The sequence below is a fragment of the Camelus dromedarius genome, chromosome 27 (assembly GCF_036321535.1).
Source record: "Camelus dromedarius isolate mCamDro1 chromosome 27, mCamDro1.pat, whole genome shotgun sequence".
Taxonomy (NCBI): Eukaryota; Metazoa; Chordata; class Mammalia; order Artiodactyla; family Camelidae; genus Camelus; species Camelus dromedarius.
Window position 1 is genome coordinate 8,866,322 of NC_087462.1, and position 25,547 is coordinate 8,891,868.

Here is a 25,547-nt window from a genome sequence, read left to right on the forward strand (position 1 = left end):
GTGACCTCAGCGCGACAGCCCCGCCGCGCCGCCATGATGGGGAGGTCCGGGGAGCCAACCCCCCCACCCCCCACCCCCCAGCGCCGCCCCAGTGGGGGGGCAGCAAGTAGGCGCGCCGCCATATTGGAAGTGGCCTGGCCGGTCACCCTTAAAGGGCCCGCGCTGCCTGAGAGTCCCTGGAGAGGCTCTGTTACCATGACAACACTCTTGTCCTCCTGCCCCCAATGACTCTTCATCACCTTACTGGTGTTTCCCACGCTAAACCCGCTGGTAGCACCAGAAGAGTGGGGAAGGGACAGAGAAGTTCCTCCACGGGTCATTTACAGGTCATTGTGAGGACTCCAGTCGGCCAGTCCTTAGCCTTCAGTCCCCTGCCCCAGTCAGCTACTTTCCAACCACAAGCTCATTCCCTCCTTCCCTATCATCCACATTGGACTTTAGTACCTCTCTGCCCCTAGAGCTGCCCTAGGTCCCCAGTGCTAAGCCCCTCATCTCCATCCAAACCCCAGTATCAGTCTCCAGGACTACCCAGTAATGCACACATAATAGGCCTGCCACTTCTCCCACCCACCACCCATCCACATATCTAACCACCCATCCATCTCCCCACCTACTCCCCACCCAATCATTCCCCACACTCACTGGCTCCATCACTTATCTACCCATCCAGTCAACTAACCACCTATCCATCCATCCATCCATCCATCCATCCATCCAAATACCCACTCAAACCAACAGTCCACCTCGCATCTACCTACTTATCTATCCACTATCCAAGTAAATACCTACTTATCCATACAACCAAGCAAGCATCCACCCATCTCTACATATATCCTTTCACCCAGTCACGCAGACACCCATCTACCAATTGCATGTTTGTTTGTTTGTCTCCTCCGCTAGAGTGTAAGTTACATGAGGGCAGGAGTCTCTGTCTGTCTAGTTCATTATTGTTTCCCCACTGCTCAGCTCAACAGACTCAGGAGACCAGAGTACAAATGTGCATACAGTTTGTATAACAGCTTACTCAATTAATTCAAACATTTATTTTCTATTATGATCCAGGCCTTTTATAGGCAGACATGTCCATCCCAGCTAGCTACCTACTCAACTACTCACGTACCAGGATAAACATCTTGCAAATGCTAACCTATTCACCTGCCTATTGTCCTATCCACCCAACCCCTCACTCATCCACCCACCCATGATTCAAATGTCCACTCATTTTCCCAATGAACACCCACAGAGCTCAACCATCTCCATACCTACCCACTCCTTCTTCATCTGCCTCCCAGACCTATGCCCTGGCTGCCATGAGGGAACTGATGTGGGATTTGGGGCCCTAGGAAGATGCTCTCATCTGGGATCTGGGAGTCAGTGGAGGTGGGATCCAGGCTTCATTGAGAAGCAGGTGCTGCCCCTAACAATGACAAATACCTTTTATCGAACACTTTAAATTATGGGTCTTCTATTGTGTACGGAACTTTAGATTCATTTTACAAATAAGGAAATTGAGGTTCTGAGAGAGTGAGGGTTTAAGGTCACTTAACTGGTGAGGATCTCCTTACATCACTTCCCTCCATGAGACCTCCAATTAGAGGAGAGTTTGGGAGAGCTGAGTTGGGGAGGGGGGTTGCTTTCTGACTGGCAACACTTAGGGGTAAAAAAAAAAACATCGATTTTTTTTTTACTGAAATCAAGATTTTACTGGGCAACCTCATGGTGCCAGACTGGTTGGAACGTACAGCTCCACTCCTTACTGCAGGCCACGTAGGGCTGAGGCAGGGGTTGGACAGGCCCCAAGACAGCTTTCTCTCTGCTCCCAGAGCACGTAGGGCGGAGTGGGCAGTTCAAGTGGTGTCTCCATTGATGCAGGGTGCTTTGAGGGGCAGGGACTGGCTCCGGGAACCCGATGTCCTGGGAAGAAGCTGTCGGCTCTGGACAGTATCCCTCAGCTGGGCCTGAGTACTCTCTATCTCAGCCAGGCGGCGCTCCTGGAGAGGCAGCAGCAGTGGGCTCGGAGTCAGGGGAAGGTTCCACCCCAACTCTTGTTCCCTCACCCAGCCCAGATCTGCCACTAGGCTCGGGCAGGGGTCTCACCAGACTTTTCAGCCTGTGGTCCTCAGTGCTTGAAGGGTCCCGCTCTGGATCCAACTTCGATGTCCTGTGGGGATCAGGAGCAAGGGGGAAGAGTCAGAGGCTGAGAAACTCCACTCCAGCTCGGGGTCGGAGAGTCAGACACTTGGGGGCGGGGCTTGGGCTAGAGGAAGAGTTTTCCAGTTTGGGGGGCCCGGGCCTAGATACGCATGAAGAAGAGGCTACTGAATTAGAGCCTGGAATGGCTGGAATGAAAGGACCAACCAACCCTTGGAGGCGGGGCTTGGTCAGTCCTGGGTGGGGTCGCGCCCAGACTGAGAAACAGGCGGTTTGGCCCAACCTGTTTGGGAGGAGCTGATTAAGGGCCTGAAAGAGAGGACCTCCCAGGGACCTGGGGACGGTGGAGCTTGGGGCAGGCCTTAGACAGTTGTGTTGGGGCGGGCCTTGCAGAGGGTATGTGATTGTGCCAGGCGTGGTTTCGGTAGGACTAACTAGGAGGCGGGGCCCTGAGCCAATCTCTTTATAGCGAGCTCATCTGAGGGCGGAGCTAATGGAAAGGGCGGGGTTCACCCTTCACGGAGCCTGGAATCCAGGTCCTGAAGCTGACTCCGAAGCTGCTCCTGCTGCTCACTCAAGGCCCGAATGTGGGTGCCAAGTGACTCCACGAGGCTGGACAGCGCCTTCTGATCCTCGCGCAGCGCGGCCACCTCGCACTGCAGCTCTGCCAGCTGTGTGGAGGGAGCAACTGTAACCTGTCCCATCCTTTCTCCCCAAAGACCCTGACCTCCCTGTCCCTTGCGCTCTGCCTCCTAACTGACCTGACTGTTGGCGAACAACGCTCTCGTTGTACAGAGGAGGAAACGGAGGCCCAGAGACGGTTGGACTAGGCCTGGGGGGTAACACAGCCCAGGGAGCTCGGTATTTGAACCAAGACCTGCCCATCTTTCAGTCTTTTTCCTGTTCCTGTCTCCCCATTCTGTACGCGGACCTGGGCTGTAGCTCACCTTGCCCACGGGTCGGTGGGTGCCTAGCGACTGGTCTCTGTCCCTTGGCTGATCCAGATGGCGCTGCCAGGGCACTGATGACTTCCGAGGCAGCGAGGCCGAGGTCCCAGTCCAGGGCCGGCCGCGGGGCGCGGGTACCGTGCGTAGGGAGCCTTTGGGTCGCGGCCGAGGCCCAGCAGACGGGCGGCGGCGAGCGGGGCGACCAGCCGGAACGCTCTGCGTGCGCTGCACAGGCCGGGGCAGCCGCTGGGGCCGCTCCTCGTCTGGCCGCTGCCGGACCCAACTACCTGCGCCGTGAACGCTGCGCAGGGACTGGCTCTTGGAGATAAGAGGAGTATGCTTGGGGAGGTCCCGGGGGGCCAGGAAGCCAGGCTTCTCCCCTGCAGAGAAGCTGGGGGTGGAACGGTGGAGCTCAGACCTTCCACTGGCTCCTGAGCTGACCCCATCTCTACCTAATTCCAGAAATAACCTCACCTCTGATCTGTTACTTCTGTGACCCTGTCGCTAATAGGATCACATTTTGACCTCTGATCCTGGGCTTCTGACAATACTGTCCTCTCTATGACCTTTGACATAACAGCAATCTAAGCTTTGCTTCCTCTCTAGTTTTGTCCTTGAACTCTGACACAGTGTGACCCTTGACTTGGTCCTCTCTGTAACCTCTGCTTCCAATCTGCTTGAGCTTGACCTCTGCTCACAGTGGTACCCTCTTCCTTCCCAATCTGACTCCCACTTGTCCCCAGTCTCTGACCTTAAACTGAGCCTGTCTCAGCCTCCTGAAAGATCATAGTCCCTGACTTCTGACCCCAAATATGACTCTGCCCATAACCCTGGACTCCATCTGACCCTGGGCTCAATCTTCTTACAGTATGAACCTGTCCCTGACCCTTGACAATGTATCTTAATATCTGATCCTGACCTGACCTCTGATTTGATCCTATCCACAACCTCTCACTGAAATCTGCCACTCATCACTGACCAATGTCACTTTCTCTCTCTGACCCCAGATGTGACCTCTTCCTGACTTCTGTCATGCATAATCCTCACCTTGGATTCCAATCTGACCTTGTACCTGCCCTCTGGCCACACTCCATTCAACACTTGTTTCTGACACTGACACCAACATGATGTTGTCTCTGACCTCTGATGTGATCCTGCCTTCACCTCTGACCCCAGTCTGACCCTGTGCCTTTGGCCCTTCCCCTGCTCCCTCCCAACCATCAGAATTGGACCAGACTTGAGGCAAGCAGGTTACCTGGAGTGGACCTGGGCTGGGGGTGGTGGGAGACGCATTGGCACAGACACAGGTACAGGTCGGCCCTCCTCAATGGCATGCAGGATGGTGGGCAGTGGTTCCAGGCTGTCACGGGTTGCCTGGTGAAGCATGCAGGGAGGATGCTGAGCAAGTACTCTAGGGCAAGAGGCTCCCTGCTCTCTTGCCTCCCTGCCTCATGTTCTGGGCTCTAGGCTCAGGCCACACCTGGTCAAGTTCAGCAAAAACGGTACAGAGCTGGGCATGCAGGACTGCCAGCTGGAGGGCCAGGTCACTGCTGCCCTGGTAACCACTGGGTGCTGTGTCCACATCCACCATGGCCACTTGGTCCAGGAAACGTTGCATGGCAAGTCCATGATCCTCCAGGAAGCTATTCATGAAGCTCATGTAGGCCTCCTTCTCACCGAACCTGGGTTAGAGCCCAACTGGGTGGGTCAGGTCAGGCATTTATCACCCCCATGGCCCCAGCATTCCCCCCTCCCCAGCCTCCCAGCACCTACGGAGCACGGTTTGCGAGGTTCTGGATGACCTTGGCGATCAGTGTGAGGGTGCGGGCCGGGCCGGGTGCCGGGTGTTCTGGCGCCAGGCCAAAGAGGCTGGGTGACAGGATGGCGGGACACAGGAGCCGCAGGAAGAGAGAGGCACACACTAGTCGGGGTCCCAGTGCCTCAGAGCCCCGTGCCTTGCATGCTTCTCGCCAGCCTGAAAACACAGTGCCCAGCTCTGCTGGGAACCAGCTAGGGAAGAAGAGGCAATGGTCAGAGAGGGAGAATATGGGCATAAAGTTCATGGATAATCAAAGTCCTAAGGTCATGGGTCAGGAGACACCTGTGTTCTGGGTTCCAGGATTGAAGACATTGGGGTTATAGGTCCAATTGGGGTCAGCGTTTGTTTATGGAGTAGTTATTGTGGTGACTTCTGGAGTCAGTAATCTTAGATTTGGGGGTACAGGTTCGCATGAGGGCAGAGGTCGTGAGCTTGGGACATAGCTCTAACTGGATATAAAATTGAGGTGCTAGATAGAGCACATGATATGAAGTCGAATAGGACTGGGGTTACAGGGTCACCTAGGTTCAGAAACCATGGATTGATATCCTAGGTAGTATGGGATTAGGCATACAGGTTAACCTAGGGTCAGAGGTCAAGGAACTGGAATCACAGGCATCCCAGTTACATAGGATTGGGTGTACAGGGTCACTTAAGGTCAGCAGTCATGGGAATGAGCATATGGCATTACTGGAGTCAGAGGTCATAAGATTGAGGTTCTATGTTAATTGGGGTCAGGTGGCATGGAATTAGGATATGGGGTCATCTGTAATTTAGAAGACAAGGAATTGGGTCCCAGGTTACTTGGGGTTGGGTAGCATGACATTGGGAAAGGGTTGCCAGATTTAGTAAATAAAACTTTAAGATAAACAGTTAAACTTAAATTTTAGATTTAAAAAAAGAATGCCTTTTTTTTTTTAAGTATAAGTATGTCCCAAATATGGTATCACACTTAACTGGGCATCCCGTGTTTTATATGCAAACCTTAATTTGGAGTCAGGGTTAGCACAGTGGCTGAGAGGCAGGGGCAGGCTCAGGTGCTGGGGCCCTGATTCTTACTCGTAGGAGTGGATGATGTTCTCAAAGACCTCCTTGCAGCTGTTTCGCAGTCTGGCCTGGTGCTGGGGCAGCTCTGAAGCCGGGCACTTGCTGGGGTCCACCTCACAGTTGTCAGTGGAGGCACAGAGACGCCGCACGACCTGCCCTGCAGCCCAACACAGCCAGAGACGGACCCAGCTATAACAACTAGAACCCACAACATTCAGCCTTCAATTCTATCTCCAGCTTAGTCTGGAGGCACCTAATATCTTGGGGAACCCTCAGTTCCCTCCAAGATCTCAGCACCCCCGTGGCACCACCCACTACCAGAATCCAGGTTACCCTGGTACTCTCAGATATCCTCTGGGGTGCCCTACCCAGCCCAGCTGAGGCTCTGACTCCCGACCCTGCTCACCTAGCGTCTCTTGGAGGTAATCCTGTGCTACAAGCTTCATGTATTCATCGATGGCCTTGGTGGCCAATGTGTTTTCCCGGAACAGCAGCGCCTCACGGCCTCCGCTGCGTGCCAGCTCCGCGGTGCCCAGGTCTGTCACCAGTGCCTGCGCAGAGTGGGGTCACATTGCGTTGGGCGAAGACTGGGCAGGGGGAATCCCTGCTTGGGGGATCCCTCACACCTGGGACACAGGCCCCATCCTCATTGCTGCTGCCCAGGCCCAGCCCTTGATGCAGGAGCTCATAGCAGGCGGGAACCTCCATCCCTCAAAGCAGAAATTTTGGCCTCTTAGCGCTGAGACTCAGTTCAGGCTCCGCCCCTCGCAGCTGACGCTCAGGCCCAGCCCCCTCAAGCTGCCCCGCCCCTCGAAGGTGCAGCTCAGGTGCTGTCCCCGCTAACTCCCTCTCTAGAGCGCGCGATCGGCCAGCCCCTGGTCACCCGGGTTCGTGCCGTCGCGGCGCCGCACCTGAGCCCGACCGGTGGCCCGCAGCACGCGCACCATGGCAGCCGCCAGCTCCTCCTTGGCCTGCGCGGACAGCGCGAGCTCGAGCGCCCCGCAGAGGCGCGCGTAGTGGAAAGTGAGGAACTCCGCCAGCTCCTTGTAGCGCTCGGACGGCAGCACGCGCAAGCGCCGCGCCCGGATCCGTGCCCGCAGCGCCGCGCCCGCTGGCGCCCCGAGCAGTGGGAACCAGCGCTCCAGGCCCGCGGCGGGCGCGCGGGGGACGCCCACCTCTTCCAGCGCCAAGGCCACGCGGCCCAGCACCACGTCTCCTGGGCCCGCACCGCGTAGCCGCAACGACAGGCGACGCGCGGGCGGCAGAGCCTCAAAGTGGAAGCGTTCGGCCCAGAAGAGCTGGCCAGGGCCAGTCCGCGGCGCTGTGCGCGCAAGCAGCGCGCCGTCCAACCACAGCTCGGCCCGCACTCCCGGAGCCCCTGCTGCAGTCCGGGGAAGCCCCTTCACTTCGTGCACCCACACGCTCAGCCACGTCTCTTCCCGCTCCACGTTGTCCTGCGGACCGGAGCAGGGACCGGAGCGTGGCGTCGGTGCTCCACATTGGGCACCAGAGGTGAAGAGCGGAGCCCGTGCTCCCAGAGGGAAGACAGTGAGGCCACGGGGGTCCAAAGATGGCTATGCGGAAACCCTCTAGCTTTTCTGGGCTCTCCCGGAGAGATCGGAGCCCCAGGGTGTGGAGGGGTAGCCGCGGGGTGGGGACTTGGAGACTGCCTGCTAGGCGGAGCTTTGGGTGCAAATAGGGCTCGGATTGAGAAGAAAGGAGAGGGGCTGATAATAGATGGAAGCAGGGTCTCGGAGTGGTTGCGAAGGTATAGAAGGGTGGGTGAGTCTAAAGGGCAGGGTTTCGGCGCTGGTGGGATTTATGTTTGGGTGGAAGGGGCGGGGCGCAGGCTGTGGGAGGGGCCTCCGTATCCGATCTTCCGCACTTCTGACCTGATTAGGCTGGAAGTGGCGACGAAGGTCCTCGATCCACCGGTCTCTCTCAGCAGCCGAGCGGCAGGAGAAGCAGCGGCTCCCGCCCACCCACGTTACCTGTTGAGGAGAGGGATCCAAGGGTGCGGTTGAGGCCAAGGGTAGAGACAAAGGGTCGGGTGAGGTGGCCCGTTGCCTGCACTTACCTGGAAGCAGTGGGGCTCCTCCAGGAGGCTGGAGTGCAGTGGCCAGACCTGCACGTCTCGCTCGGCGCCCAGGTCCAGCTCGGAGAGTGTGGCCAGCGATTCCCGAGAACCCAGAGCACTGGGGGGTCTGGGGAGGGCCCAGGTGAACAAGCTGTCATTCCTGCCCCTCCCCCGGCCCCCTACAGTCTGAAGGGTGGAAGGAGGCCAGGATGGAGTTGAATGTAAATTGGACTTGAATCCATCGCTTTAGGATGGACCTAGCTTCTCATGGTGGCCTGCATGAACTTGCATAGTACAGCCCTTTTCACCTTTTGATCTCATTTCCCTCCACTTAATTCATCACTTAATTCCAGTCACACTGGCCTTGTTTTTGTCATTTCCTTCGTCCTCTTAACTTTTGCACTTGCTGTTCTGACTGCCTGAAATGCTTTTCCTGCCCCTTTGGCCTAGTTAACTTCCAACTATCCTTCAGATCCTAGCTCAAGGGTCCCTTCCCTGACACTTCCAGACTGGGATGTTGACTTAGCTGCTGTTTTAGAGTTGTTGTGTCAGACTCTGCCCCCACCCTTCAACAGAGGGAGGGCTGGCCCCATGCTAAGGGTCTTTCAGTGGCCCCAGCACGGCCCAACATGGGGCAGGACACAGAAGGCCACATGGGGTATTTGGTGAAGGTCAGAATTATAGGCAGGAGGAGGGGGAGGGAACACTGTTGAATCCCAGCATCTCAGAGACCCTTACCCATCCCGGGAAGCGCTGGCTCCCAGCTCCGACCTGGCCTTTTTCTTCTCTTTCAGCCGCTTGAGCAACCCCTGTGGGGAGGGGGATGTCAGCTCAGCAGACCCCCACACTCTCTCCTCAGCTCCTTTCCCCCCAGGGTGTCCTGGAAGATCTGCTGGTCTTGAGGGATCACAAACTCAGGCTACGTTAGCAGGAATATTAAAGGTAATCAACAGCTCCCATTTCTAACATGCCAGTTATATGCTTTCCTACATTCTCTGTGGACTTCTCATAAACAGCCCCCAAAAGAGTTTCTCTCATTGGCTCCATTTGACAAATAGGGACACTGTGGCCCAGAGAGGGTCAGTGACCTGCCCAAGATCACCCAGGAAGAGTCCCCCTTCCTCCTCTTAGGGTCTGGAAGTCTTTGCTCTCCTCTCCACCACCCCCACTGGATGCCTCACCCGAATGTTGTGGACCTGGTTGGGGCCAGCAGCTTCTGACTCAGTCTTTCCAGAGATCCGATCTGTGGGTGATCAGGAGTGTAAGGTTGAGGGGGAGGGTGGGATCATCTTGAATTCTGCCTCACCTTGACAGGTTCCCAAATGCCCCTGCTCTCCCCACCTCTCAAGCTTACCTGGATCCCTGAGGTTCCCCAAGGCCACCTGGATGCTGCCCTCAGAGCTAGCGCTCCCCATCCGGGGCCGGCGAGCACCCTGTTCTCCACAGGAGCGGGTGGTCAGAAAGGGGAGGCAGGCAGGCAGACCCAGGGAGAGGCAGACACCTTTCTGTTATCCTCCCTCTCATCCCCCTTCCCACTGTCTGTCCCTCTCCCTTCCTCTCCTTCCCTCCTCTTACCCGTGTGCCCCCTCTTACCTCCTCCTCACCCCCAAGCAGCACCAGCCTCCCATCAAGTAGGGCGAAGGCCCCAATGTTCCAGACAGGCACGTCGGGTGTGGGGGCCTCGGGTATCTGTGGGGCAGGGGGCTCCGGCTCTGGCTCCAGCTCTGGGTAGAGGAGGAGGTGCTGGGACCTGGTAATCCTTTCCTCTTCCTCAGAACAACCTCTCCACTCACCAAGGCTCACATCCTCCCCTACCCCCGACCCCTCAGCAGCCATGTCAGGCTATTGTTTGGGTGAGCCTGCACCCCTCTCTGGGCCTTGTCCTCACCAGCAGTGGGTAGAGGACACAGCCCCACCAACCATGTGCCCTGTACTTTGTTTACCACTCCATACGCCTTCTCTCATTTAATCCTCCAAAAGTCATTCAAAGGGTTATTATAACCCCCATTTCCCAAGAAGAAAACTGAAAACCCACAGAGGTTGAGTGACTTGCCCAAGGTCACACAGCTTGTGAGTAGTTGAGCCGGGCTTCAGACACAAGCATTCTTCTCTTAGCCAAGACAGTGGGTAGGTCCAAAAGGTTAAAAAACAGGACAGCAGCCTTGGTTCCTTACATAACAAACTAGTCTAAGGGGAAGAGTATTCAAAGTTTGAGTAAGGAACAGAAAAAGGGCAGGGTTGGGAGAGGTGTTGGTGCAGTGGGTCAGGGAAGGTTTCCCAGAGAGAGCAAGTGTACACTGGGTCTTGGACAGCAGATTGGATTTTGACAAACAGAGGTGGAGCATATGGAGGCAAGAGTAACTTGAGCAAAGGCTGGGAAATGGCACATGGCATGGCCCAGGGAAATAAAGGGAAAGGGGAAAGGGCTTGGAGGGCTTGGAGGCTGGAGGGAAGATATTAGTGCAGGGCCTTGGGTGTCAGAGGAGCTGGAGTTTTATCCTGGAGGTACTGGGGAGCCATGGGAGGTGTTTGAGCAGGGGAGGAGAAGGTCTGCTTATTAGAGAGCTCTCACCAGATCCTATGGAGTGAGCAATACCTGATACCCTGGAGGTTGGCTGAAGGGATGCTTTTGCAAAATGAGAATACAAATGATGAGAATTAAATGAGCTTCCAGGAATAGAAGGGCTGAATCAACCCTCTCAAATTACCTGTCTGTTCTATCATTTCACCACCAGAGGAATCAATGAGAGATAATTCCCACTTGTTAACAGATCACATAAAATGTGCTGGGTCCTGAGGCCAGCGCTATCTCTGTGATCTCCAATCTTCATGATGTTTTTACTCTTCTAGATCTCTCTATGTGTCCTTTTCTTGTTTACTTGTTTACTGTCACACCCACTACATTATGAGCACCATAGGGCAGGCAGTTTAATCTGTTTTATTCACTGCTGTGTCCCTCAGTGCCTAAATCAGGGCAGGTCTGGAACAGTCAATGCTCACAGACCTCTGACTGAATGAATGAGTGAATGAAATAAAATACCCTTCAAGGTGGGAATCACGAATCCCATTTAACTTATGGGGAAACTGAGGTTCAAAGAAGTGAAGAAACTAATATGTGGCTGGAGGGCAGGAGGCAGCAGAGATGGATATCCAGGCAGGAGACGATAAGCCTGGGCCATTGAATGTGAAGAGAGACCTGTGGGGGCCAGGGACCATTTGGCATCCAGAGAGTGCTATCATCCGTCTATTCCCTGTTCCTTCCCCAGGCTGGACCACCAGCCCACAGATCCCTGGCCACTCCCACCATACCCAGGCCCTGGGTGAGGGGGAAAGAGGGAAGAGGGCAGCCAGTTGGGCCCCAGTCACTTCCTGTTAGGTTTCTGCGCTCCCCACAATTTCCTGTGTCTGTAAGGCTGATGCTCCCGAGGCAGACAAAACCTGGGCCTCCCAACCTGGGTCGGGGGGCCACGTACCTGGTGCCTCTGGCTCTGGCTCCGATTCCAGTGGTGGGCTCTTATGCTTCCCCCAGAGGGTCTTGGATATTCGGAGGCGGCTTGTGCGAGACTCTTTTGGGGGCGCAGAGAGGACACGACGAAACAGCGAGCGAGGGGCCGGCTGGCTGCTGACTGAGGGCTCCTGGTGGCTCAGTGCCCTCCCCCAGCCTGCAAGGCGGCCCCAGCGGAACCCTCCAGCCCCCTTCTCACCACCACCCGCTGAGTGCCAGCGGTAGGAGGTTAGCGGGGTTGAGGCTGCAGGCTGGGTTTGGGAGGCCTGGCTCGGTGAGTGTGAGTCCATGGTGGGGACTCTCCTGGAGGATGAGAAGGTGAAAATTCTGCCTGGCGTCTGCCCACATGCTGTCTGCATTTTGGCCCCCTCCTCACTCTCAGCTCTACCTCTAGGGAACCCCCTTGGGGGCCAAATTCCCTCCCTCTCTTACCTTGATTTCCTGACCAGCCCCAGAATCAGCAGCCGTCTGCACCCTGCCTGGCTTCCTCCGGCTAAATGCAACTCCACGTGACCCTGTCTGTCCCACCCCCGCCCCACCACAGCCAGGCTGGGAGGACACAGTTGGGGCAGGATGCGAGAGGAGAGGAGGTGACAGAGCAGGACCCAGAATCTCTCGCTGCCCAGGAGGAAGCACACGCCCCTCTCTGAGCCTCAGGTGCCTTCTCTGTGAAATGTGCACACACTGACCAAATGCTGGAACTCTCATCTGCTGCTGGTCAGAGTGTAGACCAATTCATCCAAGCTGGAAAACTGGCATGATCTATGACCATTGACTGTTCACCTCTCCTCTGACCCAGCAGTGCCACTGCTGGGTATGTACCCAATAGACATGCCCATCAGTGCTACTCACAGTAGCCCCCAAACTGGAAACAACCCAAGTGTACATCTGCCGTAGAATGGTTAAATTGTGGTTTCTTCACACAGTGGAATATTATGCAGCAATAAAAATGATTGGACTCAGATGAATCAAAAACAATGCTGAGAAAAAAACCCACACAAACAATGAAGAGTAAAACAGTGCAGTTCCATTTATATGAAGTTCCAAAGCAGGCAAAACTGTGTATAACAAGTAAGGGTATTGGTTTTCTTTGGAGGGGCTAGGGCTTGGGGACAGAGTGGGAGAGCCTGAGGGAGGCTTCTGAGAGCTGATCATGGTGTTTTCAATTGAGGGGAAATTCACACAATATAAATTTTAACATCTTTTTTTTCTTAAGCTGGGTGCTGGTTACATGGGTGTGTTCTGCTGTGAAAATTCATTGAGCTGTACATTTTGGTGCCCTTTCCTGTCTCTCTGTTATACTTCAGAAAGTATTTACTTGAAAAAAGAGGTGGCCCAATGCTGTTTTGAGGAATAAGTGAGTTAACACGAGAGTCAGTAGAACGAACTCTGGCCCACTGGTCCAAGGGTGGGTTTGAGTGCCAGCTGCTGCTCCCTCACTATGTGACCTCAGGCAACTCACTTCCTCTCTCTGAGCCTTGGTTTCCTTATTTGTACAAGATGATAATATCGGTTTCAGAATGTTCATAATGGGAGCCTTTGTTCAAAATGTTTCCTGAATGCCTACTGTGTGCTAGGCGCTAGAGAAGCCATGGGGAACTAAACAAACTTGGTTCCTGCCCTCCTGGAGTTCACAGTCCAGCGAAGGAGACAAATTCTGAGTATGAACGCAGGATATTTTTAGCTGGTGAGGAGTACTTGGAAGAGAAGAGACAGGCTGGAATAGAGGCTGCATTTTGAGCTGAAAAAATCCAGGAGAGCCTCCCTGAGGAGGTGGAATTTGTGACCTAAAGCATGAGAAGAGCTGGTCATGGGACAAGTGTGCCGGGTAGAAGGAATAGTTTGTGCAAAAGCAAGGGTGACCAGAAGCCATGGGGTGGGGTGGGTAGGACTGCTTTCATGGGCATGTGACCTTTGTGGTCACGCAGGACCCCATGCTCAGAAGGGCTCTGCACTGCACTTGATTTAATGCTCTGCTGTTGCTGTCTTGAATTTCTTGTTTTTTGGACAAGGGGCCTTGAATTTTCATTTTGCACTGGGCCTCGAACATTCTATAACCTGTCCTGATGAAGAGAGCCTTCAGTAAGGGAGAAAAACCCTTCTCCTGGAGCTGGCTGTGTTCACACAGGTGCACACACCTTGGATATGCCCAGTCATTCATACCACACTCAGTCCACTCAGTGCACACACAGGTAGTCTCCCCGTGTGCTGCCATGTCTTGGAGCCTTTACCACCTCACTGCATACTGGCCCCACTCCCAACTCCCTGCATTTTTTGCTGGAGGACTTTCTGAAATAGATGGGGTCCACACTGCCCCTGCAACAAACAGCCCCAAAGTGCCAGCAAAATAACACCTCCCTGAAAGCAGCCCTCAGCCAATGAGTATGGAAGTTGGAGGATCAATACTCTAGCTCCCTTGCCCTTTGGGTGGGATGACTCTGAGATGCATGCCTGATACTATCCCCAAGAAGTCCCCAGTGGGATTGAGCGCCACGTGCCTCCCATAGCAACATGCCTGATAAAGCACCCTTTCTCAGCTGCCTTCTGTTCCTTGTGTCGTTTCCTTGTTCCCCAGCTGATACGTTCTGGGATCACCGCCCAGACAAACTACTTGCACTGGGATTCTTGCCCCATGGGCTGCTTCTGGGCCAAACTAAGATAGAAAGTGCGGATGCAGAAGATGCATGGACACAGATGTTCTTCCCATGGTCTCTCTTACTCTTTTTTAAAATTAAAGTATAGTCAGTTACAATGTGTCAATTTCTGGTGTACAGCATAATGTTTCAGTCGTACATATACATATATATTCATTTTCATATTCTTTTTTATTATAGGTTACTACAAGATATTGCATATAGTTCCCTCATTATACAGAAGAAATTTGTTTTTTATTTATTTTACATATAGTAGTTAATATTTGCAAATCTCCCATGGTCTCTTTATTGGAAGTCTGTGACTAGAGGATCATTGGAGGTGGCTTCCTCTTGGATCTCCTGGAGGCCCTCCGGGAAGTTCTTGGTTTCACATTCTAAAAAAAGACAAGGGAGTGTGAGGTTTGGTGGGGAGGTAGTGGAGCTGGGTCTGCCTTCTTCGTTATGGGAACCTGGGTGGTTAAGAGGACAGGGGCCCAAAGTGAGGGAGTGGGTACATCTCCAACTGCAGGTCAGCTTAATGAAACAGAGAGGCAGTGGGAAGGTAGCACCACCAGATTGTACAGGGGTGCTTATAGAGGTGTTTTGATGATCAAAGTCAGGGGTTGGCTGGGGTCGTCAGGCTGAGATTGTGCTGACTGGGCCTAGATTGCTCCAGCATAAGAGTTGTCATCAGGGGTCAGGGGGGCTGGGACTGAGCAAACATCCTCAGGGCTGAGATGGTCTGGGCAGAGGACTACAACACAGGGTTAGGGGCTGGACAGAGGTTGTGCAGGCAAAGGGGTTTTCTGTAGAGGCTCACAGGCTGGGTCAGTGTTGTGTGTACAGGGAGCCTTTGGGTAGCAGGCAGGGGTGAGGGCAGGGTAGGGTGTCTGGGATGAGGTTGTGCAGGCAGAGGGGCGGAGTGGGTAGGCTATGTTTCGAGCAGAATGACTGAAGTCTGGGACTAGACTGCCTGAGTAGACGGGCTGCAAAGGAGTTCAGGGGCCTGGCCGAGGCTGTGGGCACAGGGTTACAGGAATGCATCAGGGGCTTGCCAAGGTTAGGCGGGCAGGCAGGGGTCAGGGGCTGCCCTGAGGCTTGTGTGGACAGATGAGCCGCAGGTCGAGGTAGTACAGGCATGGAGGCTCACCGTGTTGAAGTGCGGCCACATACGCAGCAGGTTGAAAAGCGCTTCTCCAGGGCAGTCTGTGTGCACGAGCTGGCGGTGGCCGAGCATCATGTAGTCTGGCCGCAGGAGGCCGGCGCGCACAGCGCAGCGCGGAAGCTCGTCACGCACCGCGCGCAGCGCGGACTCGGCCGGCAGCTCCGCGGTGTAGTTGCCTATTAAGGCCACGCCGAAGCCGCGGGAGTTGTAGCCGCGGGTGTGTGCACCCACCCAGTACCAGCCGCGGCCCTCATACACGTAGCCGTCTGAGCCCACCACGAAACTGCGGAGGAGAGAGGGAAGCTGGCACCACTCCTGAGGGAGTGAGTGACGCGCTTGGCTCCCTCCGTGAGGGAGGTCCCGCTCCTCATTTGGCCTTCTACTCCAGTTTCCACACCTGTGCCAAGGGCGCCACCCCAAGTTCCGCGAGGTCGCACTGACTACCCCGTTCAACCTTGTCCTACTCACTCTGCCACCAAATGCCACCCCAGAAACCGTCCCATTTCTCTGGATCTGCCCCTCAACATTGGCTAAGTCCCTTTCTGTCCAGTCCTCTTCTCATTGTCTCAAGTTCAGCTCCTGACCAATTCAGAGCCCTTTTCCCTTTTAGTCATATTCCATCACTGCCCCGTCCCAGACCCAGCCCCTACCAAAGTCCTGCTCCTCTCACAAGCCAGACTTCTTCCCAAGTTCCCACCCCGGGCTCAAGAGTCCCACTGTTCAGCTATTTCTGGTCCCTTTGAAGGCCCCAGTTGTAGTCTAGGACACGCCCCCTCACCACTTTGGCTCCACCCAGCCCAAAACCCTCCTCCTTTTTGCCAGCTTTGCTCCTGCCCAAACCCGGCCCTCTGCGTCAGGCTCCGCCCACCAGGGCTCTACCCGCGCACCAACACATCTTCCTCGCTGCGAGCGCCCTGGAGGCGGGTTCCCACCTACCTGTAGCCGATGTCGTCCCAGCCGCGCGTATCCTGGTGGAAGAGCTGCATAGAGCGCATGTTGGCGGCACAGCGCAGGAAGTCCGTGCAAGGTGGCGAGGGCACGTATGTGTGATGTACATACAAGAACGCGAGCGGCAGCTGCAGCGGCGTCGGGCGGCCCCGATACGGCGCCGCGCCCCAGCGGCAACGCGGGAGGATGGCCGGGCACCCTGCGGGGAAGGAAGTCCAGGGCGGGGGTCAGCAAGCGTTTCTCTGCCTGCCTCCTGCTCCCGCAGTAGAGCGCACATAAGGACCATCCCTCCAGCTTCCTCCCGGATTTGGGGACAGTTCAATCTCAGGACGACACTGGCCCCCATTGGGATCTAACTTAACTGTATCCAACAGCATCCTAGTCCTGATGGCCTCCTAGCCAAAGCCCTCATTGCCGGCTCTGGAATCCACCAGTCCTAGATCCCCCTGACCTATCCGCACTAAGAATGTCGGTATCTGCGAGAAGGACCATCACAGTGGGTGGGGACCCTGCTCACCTAGGAAGGCCTCAGTGAACTCCTTGGTAGCATGGGTGGCCACCTGCGCCAGCTGCTCTTGGCTCATTCCCTGCAGCTGAGGGTGTACTGGCTCCAGCCTCTGTAGCAGGATGAGGGCCCCCCATACCTGCTGGGTCAGAGCAGGGGCCAAAGTCAGAGCAGCTCCGTTCTGCCGTCGGTAGTTGCTGCGAAGTCCTGGGTCTCCAGCTACCCCGGCTCCATAGTACTGGCTCAGCAGGTGACTGAGGGGTGGCCGGGGCTCTGGGGCCTGGCTCAAGTAGTCTCCAAGGAGGGCCCCATCCAGGGCACCATTGAGGAAGGCGGTGGTGAGGGGTGATGCCTCAGGGTCCAGGAGCGTGAAGGTCCGGGGAACAGAGAGCTGGTCCCAGCAGCCCTCAGTTCCCAATCCTGAATGGCTCTGAGTGTGGGGGCCCTGGAGGAAGTTCAGGCCCAAGTCTCTGGCCAGGGTGACCACAAGGAGGCTGTCTATGGTGGTCGGGGGGTTGGCTTTAGTATCTGGCGAGGAGGCTTGGTCAGGTCTAATATCTGGCGAGATATCTCCTACATCTAGATCTGCGGCTCTATCATTTGGAGACATGGCTCCAACATCTGCAAAAGTGGCATCTGGAGAGACACCCCTGAGTCCTGGGGAGGTGGCTCTTACATCAGGAACCATGGCTCCAATGTCTGGAAAGGTGGTATCAGCACTTGGAGGGGTGGCTGTGCTGTCCAAGGGCAGGTTTACAACTCTGGGCCCCTGCAGCCCTGCCTCCAGCCCTGCCAGAAGGGGCTCCACAGCCACCGTTGAGCCATCGGGTGCCAGCACCACCCCGTATTCCTTCCCATCTTGCACACTGTGTCTGGCCACCTCCTCAATCAGGCCCTGAAGCTCTGGGCTCAGTGAAGGCAGATCCAGCTTGATGGTCTTGAGGGTCTGCCCCTCCAGCAGGAAGCGACGGAGGGGATCGTGGGAGCCTGAGTCCTGGGCTGACAACAGCCATGCAGAGGCAGTGTAGCTGGCCTCTGTGGCTGGTGCCTTGTGCTCGAGCTCAGCCAGGGCCTGGATGATGGAGTCCATGAGCAGGCGCATGGTTGCTGCAGGAGGGGGGTGGCGTTAGCCCAGCAGCCCAGCACCACCTGTTTCTGAGCCTCCCCCTGCTGCTCCCACATCTGCTCAATGCCCCCAGCCTCCACTGGACAACCTTGTGATGTTCCACCCCGTCCCCATATAGGTGAGGAAACTGAGGCACAGACAATGGGTTAAGGAGTGTAGACTATCAGTGAGCACTGGGGAACCATGGCAGGTTCATGAGCAGGGGAGAGAGAGAGAGAGACATGGCCAGGTTGGCATTGTAAGATTGCCTTGTGGAGAACATAGAACCTAGGAGTGCTGGGCTCAGAGCTGGGTGTGTTGTTGAGTAATAATTAACATTTATTAAACATTTACTATGTGCCAGGCACTATTCTAGGTGCCTTATATAACTGAATCTATTTAATCTTCACAAGGACCCTATGAGCATGGAGAGGTAAAATTACCCACCTAAGATCACACAGCTAGGAAGTGACAGAGGCACGATTTGAACACAGAAAGACTTAATCCTCACACTCTGCTGTCTGCTAGAATCCAGGTTCCTCTCCAGACAGCTCACACAGTAATCCCGCTATAACTATTTTCTTCTCTTTGTCTAAAATGTCCCTTCTTGCTTCACCATCAAGTAAAATTCTTCTTCCTCCTGTCCTATGTCCCCTCTGGTTTTCATTCTTCTGTCCCCAGTTTCTTCCCCCCAACTAGTGCCCTCATCCTATGGGGCTGGGAGCATCTGTGTCCCCAGACTGAAGATTCGTTGAGACTGAGACCCCCTGGATCCAGCCTCACCCTGTACAGGGCTGGACGAAAAGGGACAGCAGTATACTTTTGCTGAACTGAGAGTCCTGGCCCCAGGCCTCTGCCTTCTAACCCACCTGTCCCTGGCTCCGGCTGCAGCAGCACTCCGTACAGGATCCAGAGGATACCCTGGACCACCATTGTGGACTTCCAGTGTCCAGGGGACATATCCAGTTGACCTCAGCGGAGACCTCGGCAGAGCTTGAAGGAGACAGGCATGGAGAACTGAGTAGTGCCTTTGGCTACTGTCAAAGTCCAGCAGTGAGTGACACGGCTGCCCCTTGGCCGGCTTGTGGACAGGAAGCAGTGGGGGTGTAGGTACAGAGTGCCCTGGCTCAATGTCATCTGGGTCTCAGGGGCTCCCCCATCCTATCCCGTCCCTCCCAGACTGAGGTCAAGGGTCAGTAAGCCAAGCCCATTCTAAGGGTGGCCTGAAAACCAGGTAGTTCAGACTCTAGCAAACTCTGTCTACTCCCCAAGAGAAGTAGACTGAGGCCAATCCGGCAAGTCCTACCCCTTCCCTACGGTGATAGTTGTGTAGCTGCTGCTGGCCACCAGGGGGGACTCTCAGTTGCCTGCCCAACTGGTAAGACGAGCTGTGTTGAGAGTGGAGAGAGGAGAGGCCTGAAGTCGGCTCTGCCTCCTGCCTTCTTTGCTGCCAGCACGTCAGCCTCAGGGAGAGGAAGGTTGCAGAGACCAAGACCGAGGGTTGTTTTTGCTGAAGTCTGCTCTGAGCATGGGGGGACCCGGAAGTGTCACCTCTCATCCCGTTCCAGCTCCGGATCCCCAGCCACCAGAGGTAGCTGAGAGCAGGGATTGGGCCGGGGCATTCGGGACGTGGGCTTTGCCCCCAGCGCTGACTTCTAGGCTCACCTGGCTTGGCAGTGTGGGGGGTCCTCCCTCTTCCTCTGGTGCCCGTGGCCAAGTCTTGCTGAAGAGAGCCCTCCTCCCCTTTATCCAGCGTCAGGTGGGATGGGCTCAACGTGGCTGGTGTTGCCGTGTAAATTGCTTCCCTGTGGGCCTCCCATCTCGAAACTCGCCCAGGGAGTTTCCAAGAGACCCACCAGACGGGGCATTCAACACAGGGCGGGCCCTGGGAGGGCCCGGGAATGCCCAGGCTGAGCCAGGCCTGGGAATCCCCAGGGACCCTGCTCAGTTATTGATTGTCCTCTTTCTGGGCACCCAGCATAGCCCAGCAAAGATCTGGGCACACCGTGGGGGCTCAGGGAGTTGGGTGCTGAGGGAGGGAGCGAATAGAGGCTACTCCCCAGGAGATTCTGAGGAAATCTCCAGTTTCTGAGGATATGGGGACGGGAGCTCTGCCTGGAAGAACCACGTGGAGGATGTGGGCTGTGTGTTCTGCTCACCCGGGGAAGGAATGAAGAGAGGAAAGTGAGGGCATAAAATTTAAGGCAGTGCTGAAAATCTCAGTCATCAAGATAAATCATATTTTAATGCAATGTTTTAAAAGACTAAAACACATACAAAAAATATGTGCTTGTTAAAAAGTGCTAACCCTCAAAAAATAGAAAAAAATTCAGGTTGAACAAAATTTCAGCATTTTAGTAAAGATAGGATCAGCGACAGTGATTGCGGAGACACTTTGGAGCCAGAGGTAGAAGGAAAAATCAGAAATTCCGATCCTATCTTTGTGCCTCACTTGCTTTATCTTTGTCCAGGCCCGGCATCCACCAGAGGGGAGCCCCCAGGATAGGGTGGGGTGACTGTCACGTGAGATCCCCCGTCTAATGTCCACTTGGTCTGGGAATGACCGTGATATGGCATCATGGACCCTGGGTTTGTCCCTCAGATTCTCCCACTGATTGTGGATGTGGGGGACCCTTGCAATTTTATTTAATAACCCATTTATGCCCATTCTATGCTGCAGGAGGGTGAGCTCAGAGAGGTAACTTGCTTAAGATCATATAGCTAGAATCTGGAGAGGGCTGCCAGCCCAGTGCGTGTTTTCACCCTCCTGTCGCTAGGTCAGTGTCAGAGTAATTATGACCCTTCACGTTGCGGAAAAGTTTGTGGACCGACTACAAAGCAACTACACACCCAGTAATTCTTGGGCCAGCCAGATGCCTTGATAGCCTTTTGAAGCTTGAATTTGGTGGTAGGAGGTGGGTTGTGTTGGAACCAAGGACATGTTAGGGCCAGTCAGCATTTCCCGTAAGGTCTATCTGGGATTTGGGATCTTCTGGGGTAGGACCTTTCCTCCAGGAAGCCTCCCTGATTGCCCCCATGGCTCCCCACTTTCCCTATCCTGGCTCCCTAGCTCGGGATTCCTCCCTCTGACCCAGATCTATCTATATAAGGCCTCCATTTTCTCTGGTTCCATCTCCCCCAGAGTAAGAGATACTGAATTCCCTTGGGGTGCCCAGAAATGCCCCCCACAGTCCAGGGACCAGGTGGGTAGCAGGGAGGGACTGCTGAGTGCACAAAAGACCTGATTAAGAATGTGGGGTCAGCCTGAGGTCAGGCTCTGAAACACACACATGCAGATACCCACACATCGAGGCTCCTCATCTGGGCTGGGCCTGGGAGGCAGCACAGAGGCTGGGATTGCCATGATGAGTCATCCACCACTCCTGCTTCCTTCCCACCTCATGAGGCCCACCTGCCAGGGCTGGTCAAGTTCTCTCCAGGCTGCAAACAGACCAGGGGTCTTATGAGAGTACCCAGGGCCTGGGAACATCTCTAATGGAGGTAGTATGGACACAGACAGGCAAAGCCCTAGGCTCTGGATCAGAAGTGAGGCTGGGATCAAAGCCAGAGGCCAGAGGAAAAGGAACTTGGGGCAGGGCTGGACTGGGGGCCCAGATCAGAGTTAATAACATTCACTTCGGTAACAGTAATGGTAATAATGAGGACCCTGATAATAATAATAATAAAAACTGTTGTGGGTGGGGTTCTGAGATAAGATTTTATATGTTCACATGGTTTTTATTCAGCTCTGGGTTTACTTAAGAGATATTCTAAAGCAGGAGTTGGGGTGGGGGGAGGATATAGCTCAGCAGTAGAGCGCAAGCTTAGCATGCACAAGGTCCTAGGTTCAATCCCCAGTATCTTGGTTAAAAAAATTAAAGTTAATAAATAAATAAAGCTAATTACCTCCCTCCCCCACAAATTAAACCACAGTGCCCCTGTTTCTGTAAACAATGTTTTAAAATTTTTTTCCAAGGTGAAATTCATCTAATATAAAATGACCCATTTAAAAGTGCATGATTCTGTGGCATTTAGTATATTTACGATGTTGTACAACTGTCACCTATATCTAATCTAGTTCCAAAATTTTCATCACCCCAATATAAAACCCTGTACCCATTTAGCAGTCACTTCCCATCATCTAATAGCCCTTGACAGTCGCCAATCTGCTCTCTGTCTTTGTGGATTTACCTATTCTGGATATTTCATATAAATGGAATCATACAATATGTGACTATTTGTGTTCAGCTTTTGTTTCTCATTGAGCATAGTGTTTTTAAGGTTCACCCACATTGTAACATGAATCAGGTACTTTTAAAAAATTTTTAAAAATTGTTTTTGTAGGAGGAGGTAATTAGATTTATTTGTTTTCATTTTATTTATTTATTTAATGGAGGTACTGGGGATTGAACCCAGGACCTCGTACATGCTAAGCATGCACTCTACCACTGAGCTCTACCCACTGCTTGCCGGGTCAGTTGCTTTTTATTATGAACCATTCCTTTTTATGGCTAAATACTATTCCATTGGATGGTTGTAGCACAATTTGTCTATGTAAAATGAAGGTTTATTGGAATACATCTTCTCTCACTTGTTACATATTGTCTGAGTGTTTTCATGCTATAATGGCAGAGTTGAGTCATTGTGGTGGAGACCATCTGTGCTGCAATGTTGAAAATATTTACTGTGTGGTCCTCCACCCCCAGGTTTATGGAGATATAATTGACTTATCACATTGTGTAAGTTTAAAGTGTGTCATGTGATGATTTGATACATGTATATGTTGCAAAATGATTACCACAGTAAGGTTAGTTAACACATCCATCACTTCACCTCACATAGTTACCTTTCTTTGGGTGTGGTAAGAACTCTTAAGATCTCTCAGCAACTTTCAAGTATACAGGACTGCTGACTACAGTCACCATGCTGCACAGCAGATTCTTAGAACTTACTTATCTTGTAACTAACTAGAAGTCTGTACCCTTTGACAAGTATCTACCCATTTCCCCCACCTCCAGCCTTTGGCAACTACCATTCTACTCTCTGTTTCTATGAATTCATTTTTTTCTTTTTAGATGCCACATATCAGTGAGGCATTACAGTATTTGTCTTTCGTTCTCTGACTTATTTTACTTAGCATAATGCCCTCAACTTCCATTCATGTTGTTGCAAATGGCAAGACTTCCTTATTTTTTATGACCGAATTGTGTATATATATTTATATATGTTTATTGTGCATATGTACACATATTTGATACATATATTATATACACATATATAATATACGTACATATATTGTATATTGTATATATATACATGTATTATATATGTATTGTATAATATATATAGTATGTGTATTGTATATGTATATATATTTCACATGTTCTTTATCCATTGAGCAGTACTTAGGTTGTTTCCCTGTCTTGGCTATAGTAAATAATGCTGCAATAAACATGGGGTGCAGATAAATTTTGGGGTATTGATTTCCTTTCATTTGGATTCATGTGGCCTTTTATTAAAGTTTGCTGACCCCTGCTGAACCAGCCCACCTGGATTCATATTCTTACTCTGTTGCTTACTAGCTAGATAAAGTGGCTTAATCTCTAGCCCTCATTTTGCACATCTCTAAAATGGGAGAATAGTAACAACCTCATTATTATGAGTTAAACAAGGAGATATGTACAGAGTGCTTAGGACCAGGCCAGCATGTGGAGAGCATTCAGTGAGCAGAGAGATTTCTGCTGATCTGCACACCTTGCCCAGCTTCGCCAGCAGAGGTTCAGCCCACAGGATAATCCATAATGGACAGACTGCCACATCCTGGATGAATCCAGACTCACAGTCATGTATTATTTTTGTATCTGGGGCACTCCTCCAAGCTAAGGCTTCCCTATTGGCCCCGGCCCCTCAGCAATTAGGGGGGCCTTAGGGCTGGGCTTCGAGCCAGTCTGAAATCACAGCCAAATCATTAAATCTGGAATAGGCCAGCCCCCAAAATTGGTTGGACCTCTTTCGCCAAAGGGAAAGGCAACTCCTGGTGTGAGCAATCGACCTCACAGCCTCCAGCTGGTGCTATTTCTCAGCAGGCAGAAGTTGACTTCAGTTGCAATTTGCTGAGAGAAGAGAGGTGAGATTTAATCTCTCAACACCTGGAACTGGAGAGGAGGGAATTTTGTAACTGAGGACACTGGATATTGTAGTGAAATTGTGAGCTCAGCCCTCGGTGGTATGCTAGAGGCCAAGAATGTGTGGGAGGTAAATGAGACCAGATATTGGCACTTCCTGGGAAATATTTACAGAGCGCTGTGGGCTCCTAGCTCTCAGTACCCTGCTTTGAGAGAATGACACAGGGCAAAGGGCTCTTAACGTTCTTTTTTTCTAAACAGAAAATTTCAAACAGTGAAAGTAGAGAGCATTGTATAATGAACCCCCATGAATATCATCCAGTTGACACATGTCAACTCATGAGCCATCTTAATTCTTTTATAACTTCCACCCACATGTTATCTGCCTTTGATGATCATTGCCTAGATCCATTAATTCATTAGCAGCTACAACAGAGTGATATTGATATGATTCCTTCTTCATTTATTAGCCAGGATACTGTTGGAAAGAAAAACATCCTCTCATCTACCATTTGGTTATCCAGTGGTACCATCCACATGAAAAAGGCAAAATAAATGCTGGATTCTTTGCCTTTCTTAGTTTTCAAAATAATTACTAGGCTCCTCCCATCCTCCAAAGGTAAATAATGAGATTTCCCCTGTATATTTATGAACCTATGGATTTAAATTAATGAAATGTGTCAAATATGGTTGCATATACTGTAGTTTTTATTGTTAATGATAATCAAATTATTATTCCTTCTTTGGCCAGTGGGAGCCTCTTTGACTCCTGAGTTTTTTTTTAAACTTTATTACATTTTTGGGGGGAAGGTAACTAGGTTTCCTTATTTACTTATTTAAACAATTTTAGAACATTTATTTTATTTTTTGGGAGGGTAATTAGTTTTGTTTGTTTGTTGTTTGTTTGTTTAATGGAGGTACTGGGGATTGAACCCAGGATCTCATGCATGCTAAGCAGTCGCTGTACCGCTCCCTAACCCCTGAGTTTTTTTTTGTTTTTTTGTTTTTTGACTGGGCTCTTAGGTAGTTTTCTTGCTTTACCGTGTAACAAGGTAGTCCAGGGACATCTTGTGCATTTCCTGCCACAAGCCTGGGGCCATTTCTCCAAGTGGCCCTTGTTCCTTTTGATCGAAAAGTGGTCCTTAACAGACCACAATCAAGGGTGATCATGGCTAGTGGGTTAATTGTTATCTCTAGGTCTTTTCATTGGCTAGAAATAGGAAATCCCCACTATTTTGTTTTAAAGTAAAATACATCATGGATTTATACTGATACTTCCAATTCATATTTGGGATTACATGACCTTTACTTAGCCTGATAAACCTTATACCTATAAATTTTTTTCCCCCGCAAGGAAAATTCAAATTCTCAGTGACACTGACATTTCCTTTGTTCCACAATACGCACACGTCAGTCTCAGAAAAAACATAAAACAGTATTTTAAACAATATGATTACTGAAAAAAGTTTAAGTTTTTTTTTCTTTTGTCCTTTGGGTATATCCCATTGGGAATGTGTCAT

General features: G+C 52.4%; 2 protein-coding genes across 2 annotated transcripts; both read right to left on the reverse strand.

Moving 5' to 3' along the window:
- Nucleotides 1–1,024: 1,024 nt before the first annotated feature.
- Nucleotides 1,025–12,126, reverse strand: RASAL3 (RAS protein activator like 3). Its single transcript, XM_031437492.2, has 18 exons — nucleotides 11,979–12,126; nucleotides 11,515–11,849; nucleotides 9,635–9,765; nucleotides 9,396–9,474; nucleotides 9,223–9,284; nucleotides 8,780–8,850; nucleotides 8,042–8,168; nucleotides 7,857–7,955; nucleotides 6,876–7,418; nucleotides 6,371–6,515; nucleotides 5,977–6,121; nucleotides 4,872–5,108; nucleotides 4,579–4,780; nucleotides 4,354–4,472; nucleotides 3,099–3,489; nucleotides 2,665–2,822; nucleotides 2,098–2,161; nucleotides 1,025–1,991 (listed from the first exon to the last, which is right to left on the reverse strand). The coding sequence occupies exons 2-18, from the start codon at nucleotides 11,834–11,836 to the stop codon at nucleotides 1,848–1,850; spliced, it is 3,039 nt and encodes a 1,012-aa protein (XP_031293352.2). The 5' UTR covers nucleotides 11,837–11,849; nucleotides 11,979–12,126; the 3' UTR covers nucleotides 1,025–1,847.
- A 2,226-nt stretch (nucleotides 12,127–14,352) lies between these two features.
- On the reverse strand, nucleotides 14,353–19,028 carry PGLYRP2 (peptidoglycan recognition protein 2). Its single transcript, XM_010998904.3, has 5 exons — nucleotides 18,772–19,028; nucleotides 16,810–17,904; nucleotides 16,281–16,491; nucleotides 15,330–15,627; nucleotides 14,353–14,574 (listed from the first exon to the last, which is right to left on the reverse strand). The coding sequence occupies exons 1-5, from the start codon at nucleotides 18,860–18,862 to the stop codon at nucleotides 14,503–14,505; spliced, it is 1,767 nt and encodes a 588-aa protein (XP_010997206.3). The 5' UTR covers nucleotides 18,863–19,028; the 3' UTR covers nucleotides 14,353–14,502.
- Between the last annotated feature and the right edge of the window lie 6,519 nt (nucleotides 19,029–25,547).

What these genes read in the sequence shown, in the direction of transcription:
- RASAL3 (XM_031437492.2), bottom strand. Translation starts at nt 11,836, where the DNA reads ATGGACTCACACTCACCGAGCCAGGCCTCCCAAACCCAGCCTGCAGCC. An exon ending in CCAGCCCAGGTCCACTCCAG is followed by an intron (nt 3,490 to 4,353) that starts GTAACCTGCTTG and finishes TTCCACCCCCAG; the next exon opens with CTTCTCTGCAGGGGAGAAGC. An exon ending in ACCACAGGCTGAAAAGTCTG is followed by an intron (nt 1,992 to 2,097) that starts GTGAGACCCCTG and finishes CTGCCTCTCCAG; the next exon opens with GAGCGCCGCCTGGCTGAGAT.
- PGLYRP2 (XM_010998904.3), bottom strand. Translation starts at nt 18,862, where the DNA reads ATGTCCCCTGGACACTGGAAGTCCACAATGGTGGTCCAGGGTATCCTC. An exon ending in GCAGCCGGAGCCAGGGACAG is followed by an intron (nt 17,905 to 18,771) that starts GTGGGTTAGAAG and finishes CCCCTCCTGCAG; the next exon opens with CAACCATGCGCCTGCTCATG. An exon ending in TGTGGCCGCACTTCAACACG is followed by an intron (nt 14,575 to 15,329) that starts GTGAGCCTCCAT and finishes GTCTTTTTTTAG; the next exon opens with AATGTGAAACCAAGAACTTC.